This window comes from Aspergillus mulundensis, assembly GCF_003369625.1.
Source record: "Aspergillus mulundensis strain DSM 5745 chromosome Unknown scaffold_0, whole genome shotgun sequence".
Lineage (NCBI taxonomy): Eukaryota > Fungi > Ascomycota > Eurotiomycetes > Eurotiales > Aspergillaceae > Aspergillus > Aspergillus mulundensis.
In genome coordinates, this window is record NW_020797888.1 from 321,548 (window position 1) to 342,948 (window position 21,401).

General features: G+C 31.5%; 4 protein-coding genes across 4 annotated transcripts; all 4 read right to left on the bottom strand.

Annotated features, from left to right (window-relative positions):
• Positions 1-61: 61 nt before the first annotated feature.
• DSM5745_00097 (uncharacterized protein) lies at positions 62-583 on the bottom strand (the record flags this gene model as incomplete). The annotated part of the gene is made up of 3 exons (XM_026742113.1): positions 62-167; positions 236-391; positions 510-583. 3 exons carry the CDS (start codon positions 581-583, stop codon positions 62-64), a joined length of 336 nt encoding a protein of 111 aa, XP_026607958.1.
• Positions 584-1,815: 1,232 nt separating this feature from the next.
• On the bottom strand, positions 1,816-2,277 carry DSM5745_00098 (uncharacterized protein; the record flags this gene model as incomplete). The annotated part of the gene is made up of 1 exon (XM_026742114.1): positions 1,816-2,277. One exon carries the CDS (start codon positions 2,275-2,277, stop codon positions 1,816-1,818), a length of 462 nt encoding a protein of 153 aa, XP_026607959.1.
• Positions 2,278-4,257: 1,980 nt separating this feature from the next.
• DSM5745_00099 (alpha/beta hydrolase) lies at positions 4,258-5,054 on the bottom strand (the record flags this gene model as incomplete). The annotated part of the gene is made up of 2 exons (XM_026742115.1): positions 4,258-4,581; positions 4,647-5,054. 2 exons carry the CDS (start codon positions 5,052-5,054, stop codon positions 4,258-4,260), a joined length of 732 nt encoding a protein of 243 aa, XP_026607960.1.
• Positions 5,055-19,182: 14,128 nt separating this feature from the next.
• Positions 19,183-19,887, bottom strand: DSM5745_00100 (methyltransferase family protein; the record flags this gene model as incomplete). Its single annotated transcript, XM_026742116.1, has 1 exon — positions 19,183-19,887. One exon carries the CDS (start codon positions 19,885-19,887, stop codon positions 19,183-19,185), a length of 705 nt encoding a protein of 234 aa, XP_026607961.1.
• Positions 19,888-21,401: the final 1,514 nt, after the last annotated feature.

Consider the following 21,401-nt stretch of genomic DNA (forward strand, 5'->3'; position numbering starts at 1 on the left):
TATCTCAAACAGCCACATCCCAGTCACTACAAGTGCTGCATGTCTCAGCAAAGGCCCAGCTCTAATCCCGACTGCACATGACCCTAAAGCCGGGGGACTCGCAGAAGGGGCTCTTATCGTTCTCTGGGTCAGACTCGACTTTCATGCACCAGATCCGGTAGTTGGGTCTGCAAGAGGGCATATGTCAGCAAGATTCTCGAGAGGAAAAGGAAGAGGATGGGTAAGGACAACGCACGCGCAGACGAATTTGCGGGTTGTATCGGCGTCCACGGTTAGGGAGTCCTGGTTCCTCGGCTTCACGGGGCGATCGTTCAGCTTGACGGGGTCGATGTGTCCGCTCCCGTCGTCTGTGTAGTGCGTGAGCCAGAAGTTGACCTGCTCGGGGATCCGGCTGGAGGGATGTTAGCGTGTATGCGAGGTTGGATTGTGGTGCGATGGACTGGAGAAGAGAGAGCGTTGTTGGTATGCATGTCTGGACGGTTTAATGCATGCTTTCGGGAGATACATACTCGTCCACGTCGCCCCATACGAACTGGAACGACGCGCCGGGCTTGACTACGTCTCTGATATCTCTGATGATCATTGTTGCTGCCTTGCTATCTTTTCACGTCTTGGGATTGCTTTGAATTAATAAGAGTGAAAGGAAATGTTGGAATGAAAGCCTGGAAGTTTGTTCCACAAGAGTCAGAGTTTGCAGAGACCAACGGTGCGTCAGCAGACGAATATATATTATCCAGACATGGAATACTCGGTGTCAAGGGCAGAATGGGCCTCGATCCGAAGATGATGAACCTATGATGAGATGGACGCATGCATAGTCATAAAGGTCTGCAAGACGTGTAAGTGAGTAACGCTGTTGCGCAACAGGACCAGGGTAAGCAGTAACCGATGGAAGAGATACTATTGGTACCTACCTAGACAATTGTGACTCCGAGCCGGAAAGGAACAGTAAGAAGAAGACAATGTCATACATAACTTCTGGGCCTGAGATATCCAGTACCCGGTTAAGAGTGCAAAATACGATAGTAGTTCCAGTAATGTCGTGCCATTCGGGGATCTCGAGAGAACCCGATGGGCATCAGTCACCATAGTAGCCTCAAAGCGTCCTCAAGAACTGTATCACAGCTCCGAATGCACGTCTGAAGGTCTCCACCCGGAGCCTAATACTGCATGTAAGTGACCTTGCGCACTGCATGCAGCATGCCTATAGGCCCTTACAGCGGGCTAGAGCTTTAACTCGGGGTCCGGGGAACCTACATCGTCTCTTCCAAGCTCTGGGGTATGACGCGTCGGTGTAAGCAGGGCTTGTCAGCTTGCGTGACACTAGGTAGGAATCTAGAACGCCGACCATATCGCAATAGGACTGATACTTCCAAGTTCGAGGGCCAGCAATCCAATGAGCAAGCAATATAGCCACTGCCCAGGAGAGAGTGCCGCGTGTCAAATTCGAAAATAGAGGCTCCATGGAATCTCATTATCTCAAAGCCCCTATGATTCGGCTGCCGTCTTCCACTTAATCCCTGCATTAGTTTGGTTGGTTTAAGTATGCAGACCCGTCCTAGCCCTTCTAGGTTCACGTGTTCAGGACAGAGCGTTGCAGAGGAACCGGACTCCAACACTTGCAGTTTTATTTGAAGATCATAGAGTGTTCTACCGCAGCCTGGACCCGTGGATCCAGATCCATTGGGATATCTACGGGGCGGCAACTCCAGGGGCGGCTGCCACAGCCTACATATATATGGATGGATAATATTTGCAACAAACAAATACAGAACTGGCAAGCGGTTATCTGGTCTAGCCCTACAGCCTTCTTACTCAACTCTGCAACAACCCATTCACAATATCCCCCATCGCCCTCGCCTGATCAACAAGCTTATCCCGCCCCAAAATCTCAACGCAACCAACGCCCAAAACCTTCAGGTCAATAATCCGACCGTGCACGATCTCCAAGAGCTTCAACTCGTCCTGGCCACCATATACCACGAGGATGGTATCTGCATTTACATACTTGTAGATATCCCTACGTGCCTGCTCAACGCAGCGGTTAAGGTCAACGCAGCATGTCCCCGGGATCTCGGCGTCGTAGATCTCGTCCAGGAGCACCTTACCTGTTTGGACGTCAATGGCGCCGAGGGACAGCATGTCGGAGGCTGTTTTGTGGAGCTTTAGGGCGACGATCGCGGTTGTTTTGGGGGCTGTGCTGAGGGTTGTTGTTAGGGGGCCTAAGCGGTAGCCGTGCTTTTGGAGGGCGGAGGGGGTTGGGATGAGTTTGTCCATCTTGGTGGTGGTTGTTGTTATAGTACCTAGAATTGGTTGGATAGTGACTTTGTGAAAATATATTTAGACTTCCTATCCTACCAGCGGACTGCAGGGATACTTATATTGTTATTTATTTGATCTGCTACTGTAAGACACTCGGTCCGTTTTGGGGCTTGTCTTAGGTATTTCTTCCTTTATCAATCTTCTTTATCGATGGTTGTTTTATTGGCGCCTCTTTAAAGCAAAAGAGGGCCGGTCCATGATGAGATAACGCCTCATTCCAACAAAGTACAAAGCTATGGAGTACTACTATGGTAGCTTCCCCTTTTGTCATTCTGACCGGTCGGGTCTCATTGACATTTCACACGTTCCAGGCCGAGTTCTGCTTTGACCATAGATATTCCGAAACGGACCCAGACGACTCGAACCAAGTCGATACAACAACCGAAAGTTCGATTTTCATTGTTACATGTTTTAGATGTGGTGGACAATGTACGATTCCATTTCATTGTGTCCATTATCCAAGCAGTTTCATTGACGAGGGCTTGCAAAACAGGTCGAAACACAGATAATGGAAAAGAGAATATGAATGGCAATGCCCCAGGTCGCCGCTTAAGTCTTATCCATGGCCAAAATTTAAAAATACATAATTTATATCTTTGCTTAAATGTTCCAAAATAAGGCCTTAGAAACGGATAATTCCGGAGTCGAGTACATGGAGAGCGGTGCGTCCTGAAGTCATCCTGGAGGAATTCAGACAGCAGAGAGCACCCAAACAAAGGAAACTAGACGTCTTCCAAGGTTCAACTGATGAACGGCTACAGAGGACAGATAATAGGTCTCGAATTGGGGATAGCAAATCATAGTGGCATAGAGCCAACTATTCATAAAATGTGAGAGAAATATAGAGAGTCAAGATTATGAGATTCCCATTCCCAAATACAACGACTGGCCACTCTCCCCGACCAACCGAGGACGTAATGTCATCAAAATCATGAATCAACTTTCTCCTCGTCGCAATAACACCACTGAGGGAATCACAATTCCAACCACTACCTAGGTAGGATTCAGTCTAAACATCTCGCTAAGGGAAAGTTCCTCCACCAACCCTCGACGCAAAATAACACACCAGGATACCGGAGTTGTTCTGAATCGAGCACATCATGGTCCTGGCACAGGGTAGAATATCAGTGAAAGCATTGCCATCACCGTTCTGCCTCGCTGATTGCGATTAGAATGGCTTCCGACCTCTCAGGGACGTCGCCAGGGCAAAAACCAAAACATACAACAGCTGGGATTCGCATGTGGTCACCCACCATACTACTAACCAGCCGGCGTGTGGTTTAAGTACGGCTGAGCGGACGGGAAGCCCTGTTCTCCACACCCTGTGGTCGTATGTGGTATAATTTTAGAGGCAAATGCTTATGTGGAAAGCCTTCGGGGGCAGGCCGGCCAGGGGGCATCTGCAGATTCCCATCCCAAGGGTAACGTCTACTTTTCACCGTATGGGACAAACGGCGTACCGGTCCCTTCTCTAGAATAGATCAATCAAAGCCCTATCACCATGCCAAAGTGGAAACGTGATCCACCCCATGAACGGGCAGGTGGACCCGTGAGCCCAAGTACCGTACGATACCCAGATATGAATCCTTGGAAACAGCCATATATTAACCCCAATACCCCTGGATCGACGTCATTCAAGCGCAGTGTATACCAACTATGGCATAAAGGTTTGCATTTGTGATCAAACTTTCTCAAAAAAAAATTCCGTCCCAACGCAACGCGGTCAATAGGCTGTCCAGTTGTTCTTGTACTATTTCTCGCTGCAGCAAGCATACTTAACAGGCAGATTTATTAGGCGCCTAGGAAAGATAATTAGTGTAGGACTAATATCCGCATACCGCGGCCCGGAGAGCGTCAGGGTTCTTGATCTAGGTATTTCACCAGGGCACGGGATACAGCAGCGGACGACGCGGACTTCACACCTCGTCCACTCTATTACTGCCCCAACTTCAAACACTCAACAACTTTCTCCGCGAGCAACTTCGGCTCACTCAGCATCGGCAGATGTCCACACGGAATCCTGATGACCTCCGATCCCGCGATCCCCGCGCACATCTCCTGCATCTGCGGCGAGAGAGATTGGTCATGTTCAGTCAGAATATAGCTGCTCGGCACTCTCTCCCACCCGCAGTACGTGCAATTCCCGACCCATCCTTCCGCGGGCTGGCCCTTGAGAACGGGCTTGTACTTTGCCGCGACGGCCTTATCGACGTCATGGAAAAGGAGTTCGTCGGGGTCGGCGCAGTGCGCTTGGCCGTCCTGATGGTAGGGTTATCAGCAATGGGTCCAAGTAACCTCAAAACATCAAGGACGGTCTAACAAACCACAACGCTCATCCCCAGCATCCCCATCTCAGGATGCGGCGCACCAACGGGTAAAATCCCCCCCGCGATGAAGACAAACCTCTCAACACCGCCGCCGCTCTGCGTCGCGATCTCCGCACCAACTTCCAGCCCCTCTGTCGCCATAGCAGACAAGAACGCGCCCGCGCTGTGTCCGATGAGTACAAGCCTCTTCCCCGCGTGCACGAGCGGCTCGATGACCGCGCGGATGCCCATTGCGTCGTCGTACATGCTTGGATTCCCGGGGCTGCGTGTACCTGTTGAGAGCAGCGGGGCGTAGACGAAGTCTGTGAGTGCGGGCGCGGCGTTCTTCATTTCGTGCACGAGGAGCCCGTAGGGTTTTGGGCCCAGCCAGAGGCCTGGGATGATGACGATTGTTGGGGCGGGCATTTCAAGTATAATTTAATGTCCTAGGCTTTGGATTGGACGGCGTTGCGTGAACGGATGGTGGAGTGCAATACTTAGGTGTCTTGAATCCCCGATCGTCGGATTGGGGTCCAGATAATATGGCCTGTGATCTTCTTGGGTATTGATATGGTGGCATGGGCGAGGGCTGACTTTATCCTCTTCCCGTCCCGCCGTTGGCTGGTTCGGGAATATAGTTGCGCCAGGTTGGATCTAGTATATTAACTTTAGTTATATAAAGCGCTTTATAATACATATTTTATTAAAATAAAATAAAAATATATATTAATTTTTAAGTTATATTAATAAAGTAAATATATAGTGCAAAGTAATTATATTATATTTATAATAAATATATATAATTATTACTATAAATTACTAGGTAAATATAATTTAATAATAATAAATATAGGTTTATTAAATTATATATTTATAAATAAAGTTTATATCCAGGTTAATTTATTACTATCTATTAAATTTATTATTAAAATTATTTATATTACTAAGGTTATAATATATCTTAAAAATTATATTATAAATATTATAAATATAAATTATAAGTAATTTTATATATTATATATAATATAAATTAATATTAATATAATATAATTATTACTAGTAATATATAGTTACCTAAAGTTTATATATTATAAAAATAATACTTAATAAATTAGTTTAATAATTTTAATTTAGCATTATTTATTATTTAGGCTAATTATATAAGCTATAAAATACTATTATAAAATTAAAATAAATATAAATATAAATAAAAATACTAATTTAATATTAATATTAATATTAATATTTAATATTAATAAAAATTTAAGATATTAAGGGCCCATGTGCTGCTATTTAAGTTAATCCTAGCTTATTAAATTAATATTAAGTTAAAAGTTATTAATATAATTATTAAAAAAACCTTATATTATTAATAAAGACTTACTAAAATTACTATATTATAGGTAATTAGTTAAAATTACTATTTATTATTATATATTATATATTAAGTTTAAAGTATTATAAAATATTATTTTTAAATATAAGCTTATATTTAAAAAAGGTATTTTATATAATATTAATAAAAAATAAGTTAATATATTATTAAATTATTACTATATTACTTTATACTAAGTTTACATGTTTTTAAATAATATATAAAAAATTTATAAAAGTAATAATAAATTTATAAATATATAAGTAATTAAGCCTTGGTAAAATTAGCTTTTTATATAATTTAAGTATATTTTTAATACCTTGGGATATTCTTGCATGTTTTATAAATTATTATTTTTTAATTATAATATATATTTAAAGGCTTGTAAAAATTAATAAGGTTATAATAAATAAGGTAATTAAGGTTATAAAAATATTAATTAACATAGTAAAACTATTTATTATTTATATAAACTTATTTTATAAAGTAGTTTTATAACCTTAATAAGTTAATATTATAAAAAGGTTAGTTAGCGCGGTAAAATTATTTACTATTTATATAAACTTGTTTTATAAAGTAGTCTTATAACCTTAATAAATAAAAATAAGTTTAATTATAATAATTTATTTTATAGGGACAGCAAGTATTATAACCTAGGATAAATAAAAAAAAATTATATATTATAAGGTGTTTAGTTTAAAAAATAAAGTAAAAATAACTTATTAAATATTAGGATAGTATTAAATACATGTATTTAAATAAAAAAAAAAGTTAGTAATACCTTTTATAAAAAATAGGTATATAAAAGCTTACTAAAATAAATTTTATTATAATATTAACTTACTATTTTAATTAGGAGCATAATTAATAATAAAAATAACTAGTAAAAGTAGGCATAGTATAACGCACTAAGATTAAATTTCTTGTAGGTAAAATATTTAAAGATTTATTATATTAATACAGGCAAGTTAGTAACTACTATATAAGTTTATAAACTAAAAAAGCGTACTACTATTTACTATACCTAGGCTAAACTTTTATTATTATTTATTTTTTATATTATTATTTATATTATTATTTGCATTATTATTTACTAGGTAGTATTTTTAATATTATTTATATTATTTTTAGTATTACCTTTAGTATTATTAACACCTAGGTAATATTAGCATTATTTTTAGTATTACTTTATTTACTAGGTAGTATATTTTAGGTTAATATTATTTATATTATTCTTGGCATTACCCTTAGTATTATTTTATTTATTATTTATAGCCTAATTAATATTTTTAAAGTATTTATAACATAATTATTAAGTATTAAGTTTTTTAGGGCTTTTAATTTATTACCATAATTTACTTTTTTTATTTTTTATTATATTATTACCCTATTACGGAATTAAAAAATAACCTTAGGCTATTTAACTTATTTTTTAATATTATAAAAAAATTAAAAACATGTTTAGGGGTGTTTATTTATTTTTTTGCTTAAATTAAACTATATAATTTTTATATAAATAAAGTAATATTATAAAAGGGCTAAAACTTAGGTTTTTATAATAAAAGTTTATTAACTTACTTATTTTTTTAATACTTTATTTATTGCCTGGATAAAATTAACTTAGCTTTTAATTTTTAAATAGGTTAAAATATTTATTATTATTACGGGGATTTTAAAGGTAGTTAGCTATTATTAAATACTAAAATATAAGCTAGGTTTAAACTAGGTACTTTTAAAAGTAGGTAAATAAAAAATTTAGGATTTTGATTAAAGACACTATAAAAATTAATATTATAATAAAAAATTAAGGCCTAAATAAAGCCTAGTAAAAAAAATATACCTAGTAATACTTAGTAATATATACTAATACCTACTTAAAAATTTTAATTATTAAAATATATTTAGTAATAATACGCTGGGGCGTTTTTAAGTATTAAAAAAATAATTATACATAGTTATAAATAAACTTAGGTATGGCTAAAAATTTTTTTAAAATTATTTTTAAAATTAATAAGTGTAATTAGGCCGTAAGTAGAATAAAAGTAAATAAAAAAAATAACCTTAGTTATTATAAAAAAAGTATATAATTTATATTAGCTTTGGGGTTGGCAAGGCCTTTTTTAAAGGTATAAAATTTTATATAAGCTAGCTACCTAATTTTATATATTTTTAAAAATTAAAAAAAAAAGTAAGAAGGTATCCTTATTTTCCGCCTTGCTAGTTAAATTTTATATATTTTATTATACCTAAGTCTATAAATTTAATTAAGCCTTTTCTCGCGGGGCTTAAACCTAAAAAAGTTAGTATAATAACTTTAATTTTTATAATATATAAGGATAAAGTTTAATAAACTACCTAAGCTACCTTAGCTAGTATAAATTAAAAAATTATAATTATTATATATATTTATTTTATGGCATCTTGTCCCCCGGGCCATTAAATTAAGTTTAATTTATTTATATTAAATTAATATTTATATTAAATTATATTAATAATTACTATATTTATATTTATATTTTCCTAAGTTACCGTTGTATTTTTATTTAAAAAAACTTTATATTTTTATTATAATATATTATTATAGTATTAGTAATGCTAGCTATAGGTAGTAAGCTATTTAAAGTAAATTAAAGTAGCACCGCTAGTAATATATTTAAAATTAAAATTAAATAATAAAATACTATTTTAATAAATTAAAGGCTAATTATAATCTTTTTATTAATTTTTTATATATAAAATAAATTTAAAATAGTATCACGCGGGATATATTAATATAAAATTATTAATATAAAAAGCATAAATACTTACTATTTTTTATTTATAAGCTAATAAATAAAAAATAATTTATTTTATTTTATAAAAGCTTTTTAGTATGTGATAACACTACCTTATTAAAATATATATTACCTACCCCTAAAAGTATTAAAAATAACTTAATAAAGGCACTTAAAATAAATAATATTATATAAAAGTAAAAGTCCATGGCTAGAAATAATATTAAAAGGTAAAAGTAAAATAAAAAAATAAAATAAAATAAAGCTAATTATTATTTATTACATGCTTATAGTAACCCGCCTGTATTATTAGGCATTATTTAATATTTTTATAAAAAGTAGGAATTTATATTTAGCATAATACACTAAGTAAATATTATTAATAAATTAATAAAGTTTTAAGGCCTAGTAAAGCTATTTTAAAATACTTATTTAAGCCTGCACCTTGCTACCAGGTATAATAAATAATAATAAAATATTTTTATAAAAAAGTAAATTTAATAATAATATTAGGCTAAAGTACCCTAAGCCTTTTTTTTTATTATTTTTATTTTTTTTAATAATCTAAAACTAAGTAGCTATATTATTTTAAAAATTATTAAATAATACTACGCGAGATTTTAAAGTTTTAAAGTTAAAATATTATTATTTTTTATTATGCTGTTAAAAAAAAGTTATATAAATATAAAAAGGTATTTATTAAAAAGTAAATCTTATTTAGGTTTATAGTAATTTATATAATAAACTTAATTTTTAAATACCCTAGGAATAGTAAATTATTAGTCTTTATTTTTAATACACGTAAAAATAATATTTAGTTAGGTAATTTAAAATACTTATGCATAAAATAAATAAAAAAAGTTAAAATATAAAATTTAATATAAATAGGAACACTGGAAGCTAAAAATATTAATTTTTATTATTAATATAAAATAAAATAAAAAATTTAAATTTAAAATAAAAAATTAGGATAAACTAAAAGTGCTAAGTAATTATAAATTATATAAACTTATTTATTTTTATATTTTTTAGTAAAAATATTATTATTTTATAAAGTTATATACTTAGTAAACTGCGCGGGATAATAAAGTTTTATATATATATTAAATTATTATTAAAGGGCTTTTATACCCCTGCTTTTTTTAATTTTAATTAGCTGTCTTAATATAAGGCTAGTTTAGCTACTTTAACTACTAGCTAGTATTATTTTTTAATTTAATACTATTATTATAATAAACTAGGATTAAAATTAAAACTAAGATTAATATAATATAATTTTTTTTATTATAATAATAGTGGCTTTAATTATATATTAAACTTTATTTTATACTTACTTAATTATATATTTAAGCTAAGATTAGTCCTTAAATTATATAAAATATTACTAAATTATATTATTACTTTAGGTAATAATAATAAAAATACTAGTAATAATATTTTTAAGGTTATTTTATTTTTTTTTAAAAAGCTTATATATTACTTTATAAAATATATTATTAATTTAATATTTTTTTATATAATAATAAAGTAATAAAAAAGTAATTATTAATATATATACATGCTTTTAAAAATAGTATAACTTTATATATATAAAAGGTAACTATAATTTTTACTAATTAATTAAAAAAGAAAAGTATTATAAAATAGTAAAATATTTAGTTTTTTTATATTTAGTAAGTACATGCTTAAGTAGTAGGATATATATTATTTAACTTAGGCTAGTATTATTAGCATAATAAATATTAATTAAAAAAAGTACTTTAAAATCTAAGCAGGAGCTATTTTAAAAAAAAAATAAAAAAAAATATTAAACTATATTTGTAGTAAAACTTAGATTTTCTTTTACCTATTTTTTAATATACAAGTTAATATAAAAGTAAGGTTTAGTTATAGTACCTTTTAAGCTTAATTAAATTAATATTTAGGTTATATTAGCTTAACTTATTAATAAGGTAAAATTAATAAAAAATATAAGTAATAGGGCCTAATAAACTATAGTTAATATTTTATTATAATATATTTTTAAAAAATACTAAAATAAATATAAAAACCTTACGTATGGTATTATTATATATTACCTTAATTTTTATATTAAGCTTGCTAAGTATAATAAGGTTTCTAATTATATTTTTAAAATTTATTTTATATAAACCTAGTATAATTATAAATATATTATATAATTTTATATACTTATTTACTATTATACCTATAAAAATAATATAAATACCTATAAAAGATTAATATATAGTTTAATATAAACTAAATTTATTTATAAATATTTAGTATAAAAGGGAGATAAGCAGGGTGCTTAAATTAAAAAAATTTATAATATACTAGCGGTTATATACTTTAATTTTTTATTTATTATAATAAGGGGAAAATAAGTAAAAAGCCCAAAGCTTGTGTTTTTTATTTAAAATACACTAAATAATAAAATAACTAGCTAGTAATACTATAGGTTAAAATAATAAGTTTTAATATTTATAATTAAAAATTACGCAAGGCTTATATAAAAAAAGCTAGTATTTTATAATTAAGACATGTTTATTTTTATAAATAAATAGTTTTATTAAATTTATTAGGAATCTTAAATATTAAGTAGTTAAGGCAAGCGTGCTTAGTACCTTAAAAATTTTTAAAAAAACTTAAAGCTAAATAATAATATTTTTCAAATATACTTTAATAATATATAATATATAATTAATACTAATATAATTAATTTAATTAATATATATACAGGAGTTAAATATACAAGCATAATTAAGCTTTTAATATTTATATTAAATAAAGTTTAATAAAAGCACAGTAATATAATTACTAATAGGCCTAAAATATTATATAAATTATTTAAAAATTATTTAAACTAAAAAACCCTAGGCAACACCGTGCTAAAGTTTTATAAGTATATTAATAAATTTTATTATTTTTTAATAAATTTACTATATAAAAGACAGGGATTTTATAAAAGTTAAAATTAAAAAAATAAAATTAATAAAATATATTTATATTAAAATATTTAGCGCGTGTTTTTTATTTAAAGTACTTAATATTTATAACTTTATATTAATTACAGGTACCTTAACACGGCGTAAAGGTATAAAATAAAATTAACCTTTAATATTTTTTTAAGTTAGCCTAGGAAAGCAGGGAGTAATATAATAAAAAATATATTATTTAAAAGTTATAATATTTTAATAAGCACTTTATACTAACTTTATATAATATTATATTTAAGTAATTATAATTTAAGTATTAGGTAAAAAAAAGGTAGTATAAAAGTGTATTATTATTAGGGCACTTTTTTTAACTTATTAATATTTTTATAGCGCACCTAGTTCGGGGGTAGTATTATACTTAAAGTAAAAAAAAGTCTTACTTAACTTAATATTTTTAGCTATATTTTTAGCTATATTATTCTTAACTATATTTTTAACCTTATTTATTTTTATTATATTAGTATCCTTAATTATCTTAATTATACTAAATATATTAATTATATTTATTATATTTACAAGAGCAAGAGTAAAGGCATTTTTAAAAATATTTACTTTTATATTATTTACCTTCGCGTTATTTAGGTCCGCGTTATTTACCTAATTTATATTAAAAAAGCTATTTTAAATAACATTTATTACCGCTGCTACCTTTGCCTTTTTAATTAAAAATAGCACGTTTTAGTGTATAATTTTAAAATTTAAAATAACCTTAACCTTTTTTATAATTTTTTTTATATTATTATTTATATAATTACTTAAATAAAACAGGCTTGTGGTTTTTAGTTACTTTATATTTTAATTTTTTTTAAAAAATAATTAGTATTATATAAAAGGCACCTATTAAATATAAAATATATATATTATGTTTTAGTTTAATACCCTAGGCTTAATAATTTTAATTTAATTATTAATTACCTAGTTATTTATTATTTAGACCTCCGGGTTAAGCTAGGCCTTAAAAAATATTAGGTAATATTTAGGAATATTTAGCGTGTTGTTTTAATTAAAAGGTACTAAAACATGCTTTTTTTTACTAAGTATTTTTAAAAATTTTTATAAATATATATTTTTTAGGCTAGTAAAAAAATTAATATACTATAATATTAAAAAAAGTAGCTATTAGCCCTAGTAAAATATAATAATATATTTTTTTATATTTTATAATATACTTTTATTACTAAATATAATATTAATTTATTAGGGATAAATGCGCGTACCTAGTATTAAAAAATAATTAAAAAAAGTAAAAATAGGTATAAATAAATTTAGGTAAAATATTAAAAAAGTTTTAAGGCTATTTTTTTAATTTTAAAACTAGCTAGGATAGGCTGGGATAGGCTAAAATAAATTAAAATAAAAAAAGGTAAAAAAAAATAATTTACCTGGGCCAGTGACCTTAATAACCTTTTAATTTTAAAAATTTTTAAAAGGTAGTAAAAAAATATTTAAGACAAGTAATTTAAAAAATAAAAATAATTTTTATACTTTTTACTAGGCTTTTATTAAAATAGGTTTAAAATTATATAATAATAAGGGCTTAGCCCTGCTATATTTATTACTTATTAATTATAAACTTTTATAATTATTTATTTTAGCTAATTTATATTAATTTAATTTTATTTACTTAGGCCTGTTATTTCCCAACTAGTTATTTTTTTTTAATATAGGATTAATTTAATTATATTTTATTTTTTTTAAACTTTTATTTTATATAGCGGCAGAATCTTATCCCATTATAATAATAAAAAAAAATCTTTAATTATTAAAACTAATTAAAACAGCTGCCTAAAGTAAATATAAATATTAACCTAAAATAGGGCTAATTTATAGTTAGTAATAGTAATTATTAAAAAAAGGTAAATCTTACTATTACTATAGCTATTAAAAAAAAAGGTAAATATTATTACTACTGCTACTATTAAAAAAAAGCTAATAAAGGTACCTAGTTTTTAATATTTTACTATTTTTAAAAATAACTTAAAAATAGCTAACTTTTTTTTTAATAATTATAAAATCCCTTATAAAATAAATATTTAAATATTATATTTTAAACATTATTAAAACACTAGTACTATAAACATAAATCTAAATTTTTAGGCTACTTTTAATAATTTAAAAGTAAATTTAAGTTTTTATATTACTTTTAGCTATATAAATAGCATGAAGCTGCTTTTACTATATTAAATATATTACCTATAAAAAAAGTAGTAAAAATAAAATACCCGTGAAAACTAGAATCCTAAAGGGTATAAAAAATAAGCTAAAAATTTTATAAATAAAAATAAATAGCCTTATTAATAAAAAGGTAAATTTAGCTATAATTATTTTTTTTTATTATAAATACCTAAAATTAAACACCCCCGTGTCCTTTAGTATAAAAAAAAGTTTATAACTTATTAAAATACTTTTATATATTAACTTTAATAACTTTATTTTATTTAGTTTTATTATAATACTAGACTAAATATTATTATTTATAAAAAGCTTACTTTAACTAATAAAAAAAGCTTTAATTTTATTAATATATTTTTATATTATTATAATATATATTATAATTAAAAGTTATAAATACTAAAGCGGATACTTGTAAGTACTTTAAGCTATTTTTAATATTATTATAGTTTAATTAACCTAGCTAAAATTATATTAAATTAATAAAAATAAAAACACGTGTAAAGTAACCTATTATTTTTTATTTTAACCTTATTAATAATACCCCTTAGGTAAAGCAAAAGCTAGTTAACTATTTTTTAAAGCCTTTTTTACCCCTGTTTTTTTTAAATATAGTACTAGTTATAAAATTTTATTAACTATAATAAGTTTTTAAAGTATAGTTAATTTTTTATTAAGTATAAGTTTTTAGTATTACTGCTGTCCTATCCTGCATATAAATTAATTATTATTTAGATATTTATATATATTTAGCCGCGGAAATAAAGCTTTATAATAATTTATATAATATTAATAATTAAATTTTAGTAGCTGCATAAAAAAAGCTACTAAACTTTTAAAATTACCTAGTAATAAATAAAAAATATATTAATTTAAATAAAAGTTATTTTAAAAAGCTATTATTTAGTAAATAACTTAATAAAAAATAAAAGTAAAAAAATATCCCGCCCCTAGCAACAAAGTATTTTTTAATTATTTTTTTAAAAAAATATTAAAATTAATAGCTAAAAAATACTAAAATATATTTTTTATTTTTTTTATTACTATAAACTATGCCCCTGCTACTACTAGTATTTTTTTATATTATAATATATTTATATAATAATTTTTTTAAGGTTGCTTTAGTTATTAATATTTAATAATATTATATAATATTAGGACAGGATTAATATTAGGTTAATAAATAATTATACTATTTTTAAGTACTAATTATATACCTATATAAATTAAATGCCTTTAGGCTAAAGGTAAGGTCTATTTTTATAAATTTTAATTTTTATAATGTTTATTTATAATAAAAAGCTAATTTATAATTATAAAATTATTTATAATAAATCTAGGGAACTTATATTTAGTAATAAAAATTTAATTATTTTAAATTAAAATATTATAATATTTTTTATTTACCTTTAGTTTTTATAATTTACCTATTTTTTTTATTTTAACACACCCGCTGCCTTTAGCTTTATCTTTTAAAAATAACTATTTATATTTATTAAAATCCTTTACTTTATAATAATCTACCTTTAAATAATAGTAACCATGCCATTAACTTATAATATATTAACCTTATTATTTAAATAGCCGCCTAGCGTTATTAAAAAAACATTACTATTAATTAAGCTTTAAAAAAATACTATTACCTAGACTACTTAAAGTTAAAAAAACTTTCTTAAATAAAAAAATAATATTATTTAATACTATTTTTACCTAAAGTATAAACTTTTTTATTAATTACTATTTTTTTTCCCTAGTTTAACACTATATTATTTAATATTACTTTTAAGTTTTTTTTAATTATTATTAATTATAAAGCTACTAGCCCTTTAAATAACCCAAACTTTCTTTTAAATACTAGTAATTAAATTCTTATAATAAAATATAATTTTAAAAAATAAAATAATAAAGCTAATATATTTTTTTATATTTATCTAGCTTTATAAAACCCTTTACTTATACTTATTATTAATATTAATATTTTTTCCGGCTGGCTAATCCTAAAAATAATATATTATATTTTTTTAAATAAATTTATTATATTAAATAATTTTATTTAACTTTTAGAAACTATTTATTTTACATGTTTTATATTAATAAAAGTAATAACTATAAAATACTTTATATTATTATATATAATTTAATACTTTAATTATTATATATATAATTAAATTATATATTATTTTAGTTTAACTTATATTAAAAACCTTTATAAATATAAAAGCGTATAAAAATACTTTTAGTAATAAACTTTTATAAATATTATTTAATATTACCTTAAGTATACTAGTACTTTACCTAGTTTATTTATAAATTAAAAGTTATATATAAAAATATATATATATAATTTAAATTACCCTAAAATATACCTTCCTTTAATAATAATACTTATTTTTATAAGTATTTATATTTATAAGTTTATTATTACTAAGTAAAACAGGCCGGGAAGTTAAATAATTTTATATATTTAATAATTAATATTATTTATACCTCACGCTCGCGACGCCGGGGTGGAAGTAAAATATTTTAAAAATAATAAAAATAATAAGCTAAAAAATAAAAATAATAAAAAAATAATTAAAACTAAAAAAAGGGTTGCGGGTGACAGTGCCTTTAATTATATAAATATTAATAATTAAGTTTAACTTTTTTTTATAATAACTTTTGTTATTTTATAAGTATTTTAAAGGTAAATATTATTTTTTTAATTTATAGCTTAATTTTTTTTTTAATATTTATTAAAGCTAATATTCTCTAGGTTATTTTTTTTATATAAAATAAATAAAATACAGCCGGCAAACCGGCCTTTTAATAGTATAAAATAATAAAAAAAATTTATATTTATAAGCTAAATTTATAACTAAAAAAGTATATATTAAAAATCTTATTATATATTTATTATAATTTATTATTACCCTTTTAAAAAGTATATCTAGCCGTATATTTATATATTTTTATTAAAAATAAATAAAAAATATAAAAATATAGCTTGCACTTAGCTAATATATTATTAAAAATATAATTTAAAATAAATTTTTAAACTAAAATAATATATAATATATTTTTAATAAGTAATTATATTTTATTAATATCTTTTTATATTAATTATGCATATAAATTTTAAAAAATACTATAATATTATAATTACTTATCGCGTTATTATAATGCTATTATAAATCATGTGGTTATAATAAGACTACGCTGACTCCACCATATTCCTGAACCAGCCAACGGCGGGATGGTCGTTTTGGGTGTCCGCGCGTCGGCATTTCAGCTGATGCTCATTATATTGATTCTTGCCCTGATTTGACTTAGGTAGGTGCGGCTGAGGCCCGCTAGCGTGCTTGATCATTGAAGCTGGCATTTCAGACCATGCACATAATAACATGGTAGCCTGTCCTGACTCATGTTGAAGGAGTTGACATGCGGCCCCGCTTACGAGCCTTTTCTAGACGATCCAGCCTATGGAACGCAAGCTTCGCACGAGCTGATAAAGTACCGTCTCTTGGAATAACGAAATCTTGGTTGTAGATGTTTCATGATATGCGCTCCTCATATCTGTGAGATGCCAATATGGCAGGCGTCCCACGGATCAATTCGGCGTATGGATGGTTCTGGCCCCCGCCCGTGCCCTAACGAAATAGAAATAGGCGGAAAGGCATCATCCAAATGTATTTCAGGAATTATCCATAGACAACCATTTAAATAACACCAAATGGCATGCGTTCGATCTCTTAGTACACCTACCACGATGCATTTCTATTTGCCCGCATTGTCGGCGCTGCGGAGCGGCCGCGGCACGAATGGAAGAAATAAAACCAAGACATATATTCATGTGCGTTGTAAGATGACTTGCGCTATGATGGTGTCTTTGAACTCTTGCAAATTGTCGCGCTTTCTCTCTGTGGTGAGATTCTTACCCGCTCGCTGGACGTCATGTATTTCGGTGAAGGCATACTAACCCGGAGAAGCCGGAATATATATGGGAGCAAGACGAGGGAATAAACAAGGGAGATATTATTTATTTCCAGGTACGACTGATAGAATTTCATCACCCCCTCACCACTGAGAACCAGTACTATACTAAGCTGTTGCCTTGTAGTCGGAGCACAAATGTCCCGGCGGAAACTGTACAGGTGGTTGTTTCATGCTACCCAACACTGCTCACGCGTTGTCGCGGAAATATCGAGAAATGGAAGGGCACGGTTGCTCGTACCATGGTGCTCCATCAATGACATTGGCCCAAAGGAGGACATAGGAGTTGTGCAGGCGGGAGTTCCCCAGACATTCGGGTGCTTCACCGAGCGAGACATGGAAGGGCCAAATTCGTTGGAGCTTGTTAGGTATGATATGGATCATATAGTAGACCGGAGACGGGGCGTCAAGGTTTCGGGACATACGTGCTGTGAGGCCCTTCCGGGGGTTGGAATAGCTTTCTGGCGCGCCCACGTACACCCATAGGGAGCGCTTGTCCATATTTACCGGAGCCATGTGGACAGCAGGTCCGTATGCTAATGGTGATTCTAATTAGTCTCTCCGCACCAGAAGCTAAGTGCCACAACCAAGGCAAACAACGCTGACTGGTAGACAATGATAGCTACCCAGCGTTTTTCGCCGACCAATTACAGCTCCAAAAGGCCCAATCAGCTAGGATTAGGGCGATGATGGACAAGCAAATGAAAACAGAACCACGCTTTGATGTCCAAATCTCAAAACCCTTGATGTAATGCCTGTGCTGTAGCGGCTTCTATTGAGCAAGCGTCAGGCTTAGAATGACCGTCTTGAGCACTCCCTGTCTCCAAGTAGTAATCAACAATCAGCCGATTTGGTTTGGGCCTGAAACGTGGCCAATCGCAAAGTCAGCATATGAGTTCCGAAGCCGATATGCTTCGACGAGATCAACCAATCCTCGTTGGCAGGTACGTTCATCGACAATCGAGTTGGGTGAGCAGGGAGCGAGCCACGTTGTGTTGGCCACGCGCCGTGTAACCACGGCTGAGGGCAGGGCTACCCCTGCAGGCGCACCGTTAGGTACTCCAGGTGCAGGGCTTTAATACATCTGCCTCACTTCCTAGCCCAATACGGTCGGGGAGTCAGTGTACAGTTCACGTTTTCCAATACAGGGGTTCAACTCCTGAAAATCCAATTGATATTGCCTTGAACAAAATAAAGAGAGATGCACTTGCGAGCTATGTCTATGTCTATGTATTCAGCTAAGCACAGGTAATCAACCAAAGAGACTAAAAAACAAACGGAATAAACCGCTTCGTCCTGGCACTGTACGCCTCATACTCCCGTCCAAATGTCTTGACCAGAAACTCCTCCTCCTGCGTCACCCTCGCCCAAAACAGCGCCGGACTGACCCCAAAAGCCCAGAGCAGCGCAGCCTTGTCGACAATCCTGGCGACCTGAGGACCGAACCAACAACCCAGTAACCCGCCGTCCCGGAAAAACAGCATCACCATCGCAATGGCAATGGCCATGATCGCCGTGTATGACGGATGGCGCACGTATCGATGAACCCCCGTCGTCTTCAACCCGGAGCTCGGCTTCGTGATATTGAATGTGAATGAGGACCCGAGGTTGGCGTACGCAGCGAGACGGAGGAGGCCTGCCGACGTCAAGACCGCCAGAACGGAGAGTGTGTATTTGTTCCAGGAGAACAGCCCGCTGTCGACGGAGGGGTCGTTGTATGCAGGACACATCGACGGGCGCTGGGGCTCGGGGAGGCCGGCGAGGACGGCGTGTGCGAGACCGACGGCCGTGATGAAGTTGAGGTGTCGGCGCATGGTGACCTCGTTGCCGGCTGTCATGAGGAAGTCTTTCTTTTGGAACGTGTTTGTTTTCGGCGGCGGCGAGGGGTTCGGGTCGCTGTTTGCGCGGCGGATGAAGTACACGCTGGAGAGCGTGGCCAGGGTGAAGGTGAGTCTGGAGAGGAGGTCCATTGTTGAGGCTGGAATGCAAGTCATCCTGGATGTGTGAAAGTAATGGAGTGCGAGGATAGGAACCGGTCCTGGGTATAGAGAATTGGAGATCTGCCATTCTCACAGAAGAGGAGTAGGGCCGGGTTTATATAGGTCACTTCGACACGTGAAACGAAAGGAAGCCCCCACCATCTCATCACTGAAACCCACAAGCCAACAGAAGGCAGCCTACAAGGCAGAACAATGCAATTGTCGATCCTGACGAACCAACGAAGAACCCCATTGCGCGCAAACAACCCAACAAACCAGCCAGCCCATGCAGCAAACAGCGAATCCCTGTCCAACGCCACACTTCACACCGCCGCAAATCCAACTCCCGACTGGCCGGACGCCGTCTGCAGAACCCGGAGATCTCGCGATCTGGCCCAGTCAGATCCGCCGATCTGTTGCATCTGCCAACGCCGTCCTCGCTGCGCATGCCCCGACTGGCCCGGAAATGGATCCCCCTCCCCATGACCCGGTACCGCAAACTCCGTGTCGAAATTCGAGGATTCAACGATGCTACTCGTCAAGTGCACAGCCAATGGCCCGGTCCAGCGGCCTGACGAGTCGGTGGAGCGATGTGATAGGTAGAGCAGGGGCTGGCACCTGGCTAGAGCTTCAGCTGCAGAATCTGCCAGTGCTCCACGGAGTCGGACATGGACCCGACGGCGTGCGTTTGTGCATGAACTATTGATCCGGGAGAGAAGATGACGGAGGGTTGGAGAGGCGATTGGCGCTGCCAAGGGGTTGTTTGTTTCCAGGTATTCGGGCTGCATGCGTTAGGTTGGGCACCATGGCGGCAGGGGGGTTTTTCTTCACTAGGAGCTTTCTCGTGTCCCGTCAGTGCCATCCATCCATCCATTAAATCAATGTAGAGTTATATGTCGTCCCAAGACACCCAAAACACCATGAGGCAACGAGCAATCCACGTTTCACCACACTCAAAACACCACTCACCCGTCCATCTGCTGGGTTGACACTTGACACCGGGGATCGGGGGACAACCGACTGTCGCTGGAGCCCGAGGCCCACCTGTGCAAATCCCAATGGAAACCAAGATCTAGGCTTCCCATCACAGTGGATCAATCCACTGGGTTGGGCCTGGCGCCTAGCAGTGATGTGTGGAATGTGATGTATCAAATTGCCCGACACCATTCGCAGATAATCCGGCACTTGGGTCCACTCGGGAAATGAGCCGGCGATGAGTCTGCAGAAGTCAAATGGGCGGTGTTGGGGCATAAGTACCAAGATGGAGTTGGGGACGTTCTCTAAGGTAAAGTCCACGATATCACACCCCGTAAGTGCCACCCTAACAGCTGATGTGATAATGCTCAAAATGGTATAACACATCTAGAAACAACATGTATGTAGATCTAGAGCTGAGGCAGAGTAAGCACCTGAAACGTGATGCCTTCGCAGTGGACCACTTTACTCGGAGTAGACATTTATTCACGCCGATTCCAGGATGATGCCGGTAGAGGAAGACCATGCGC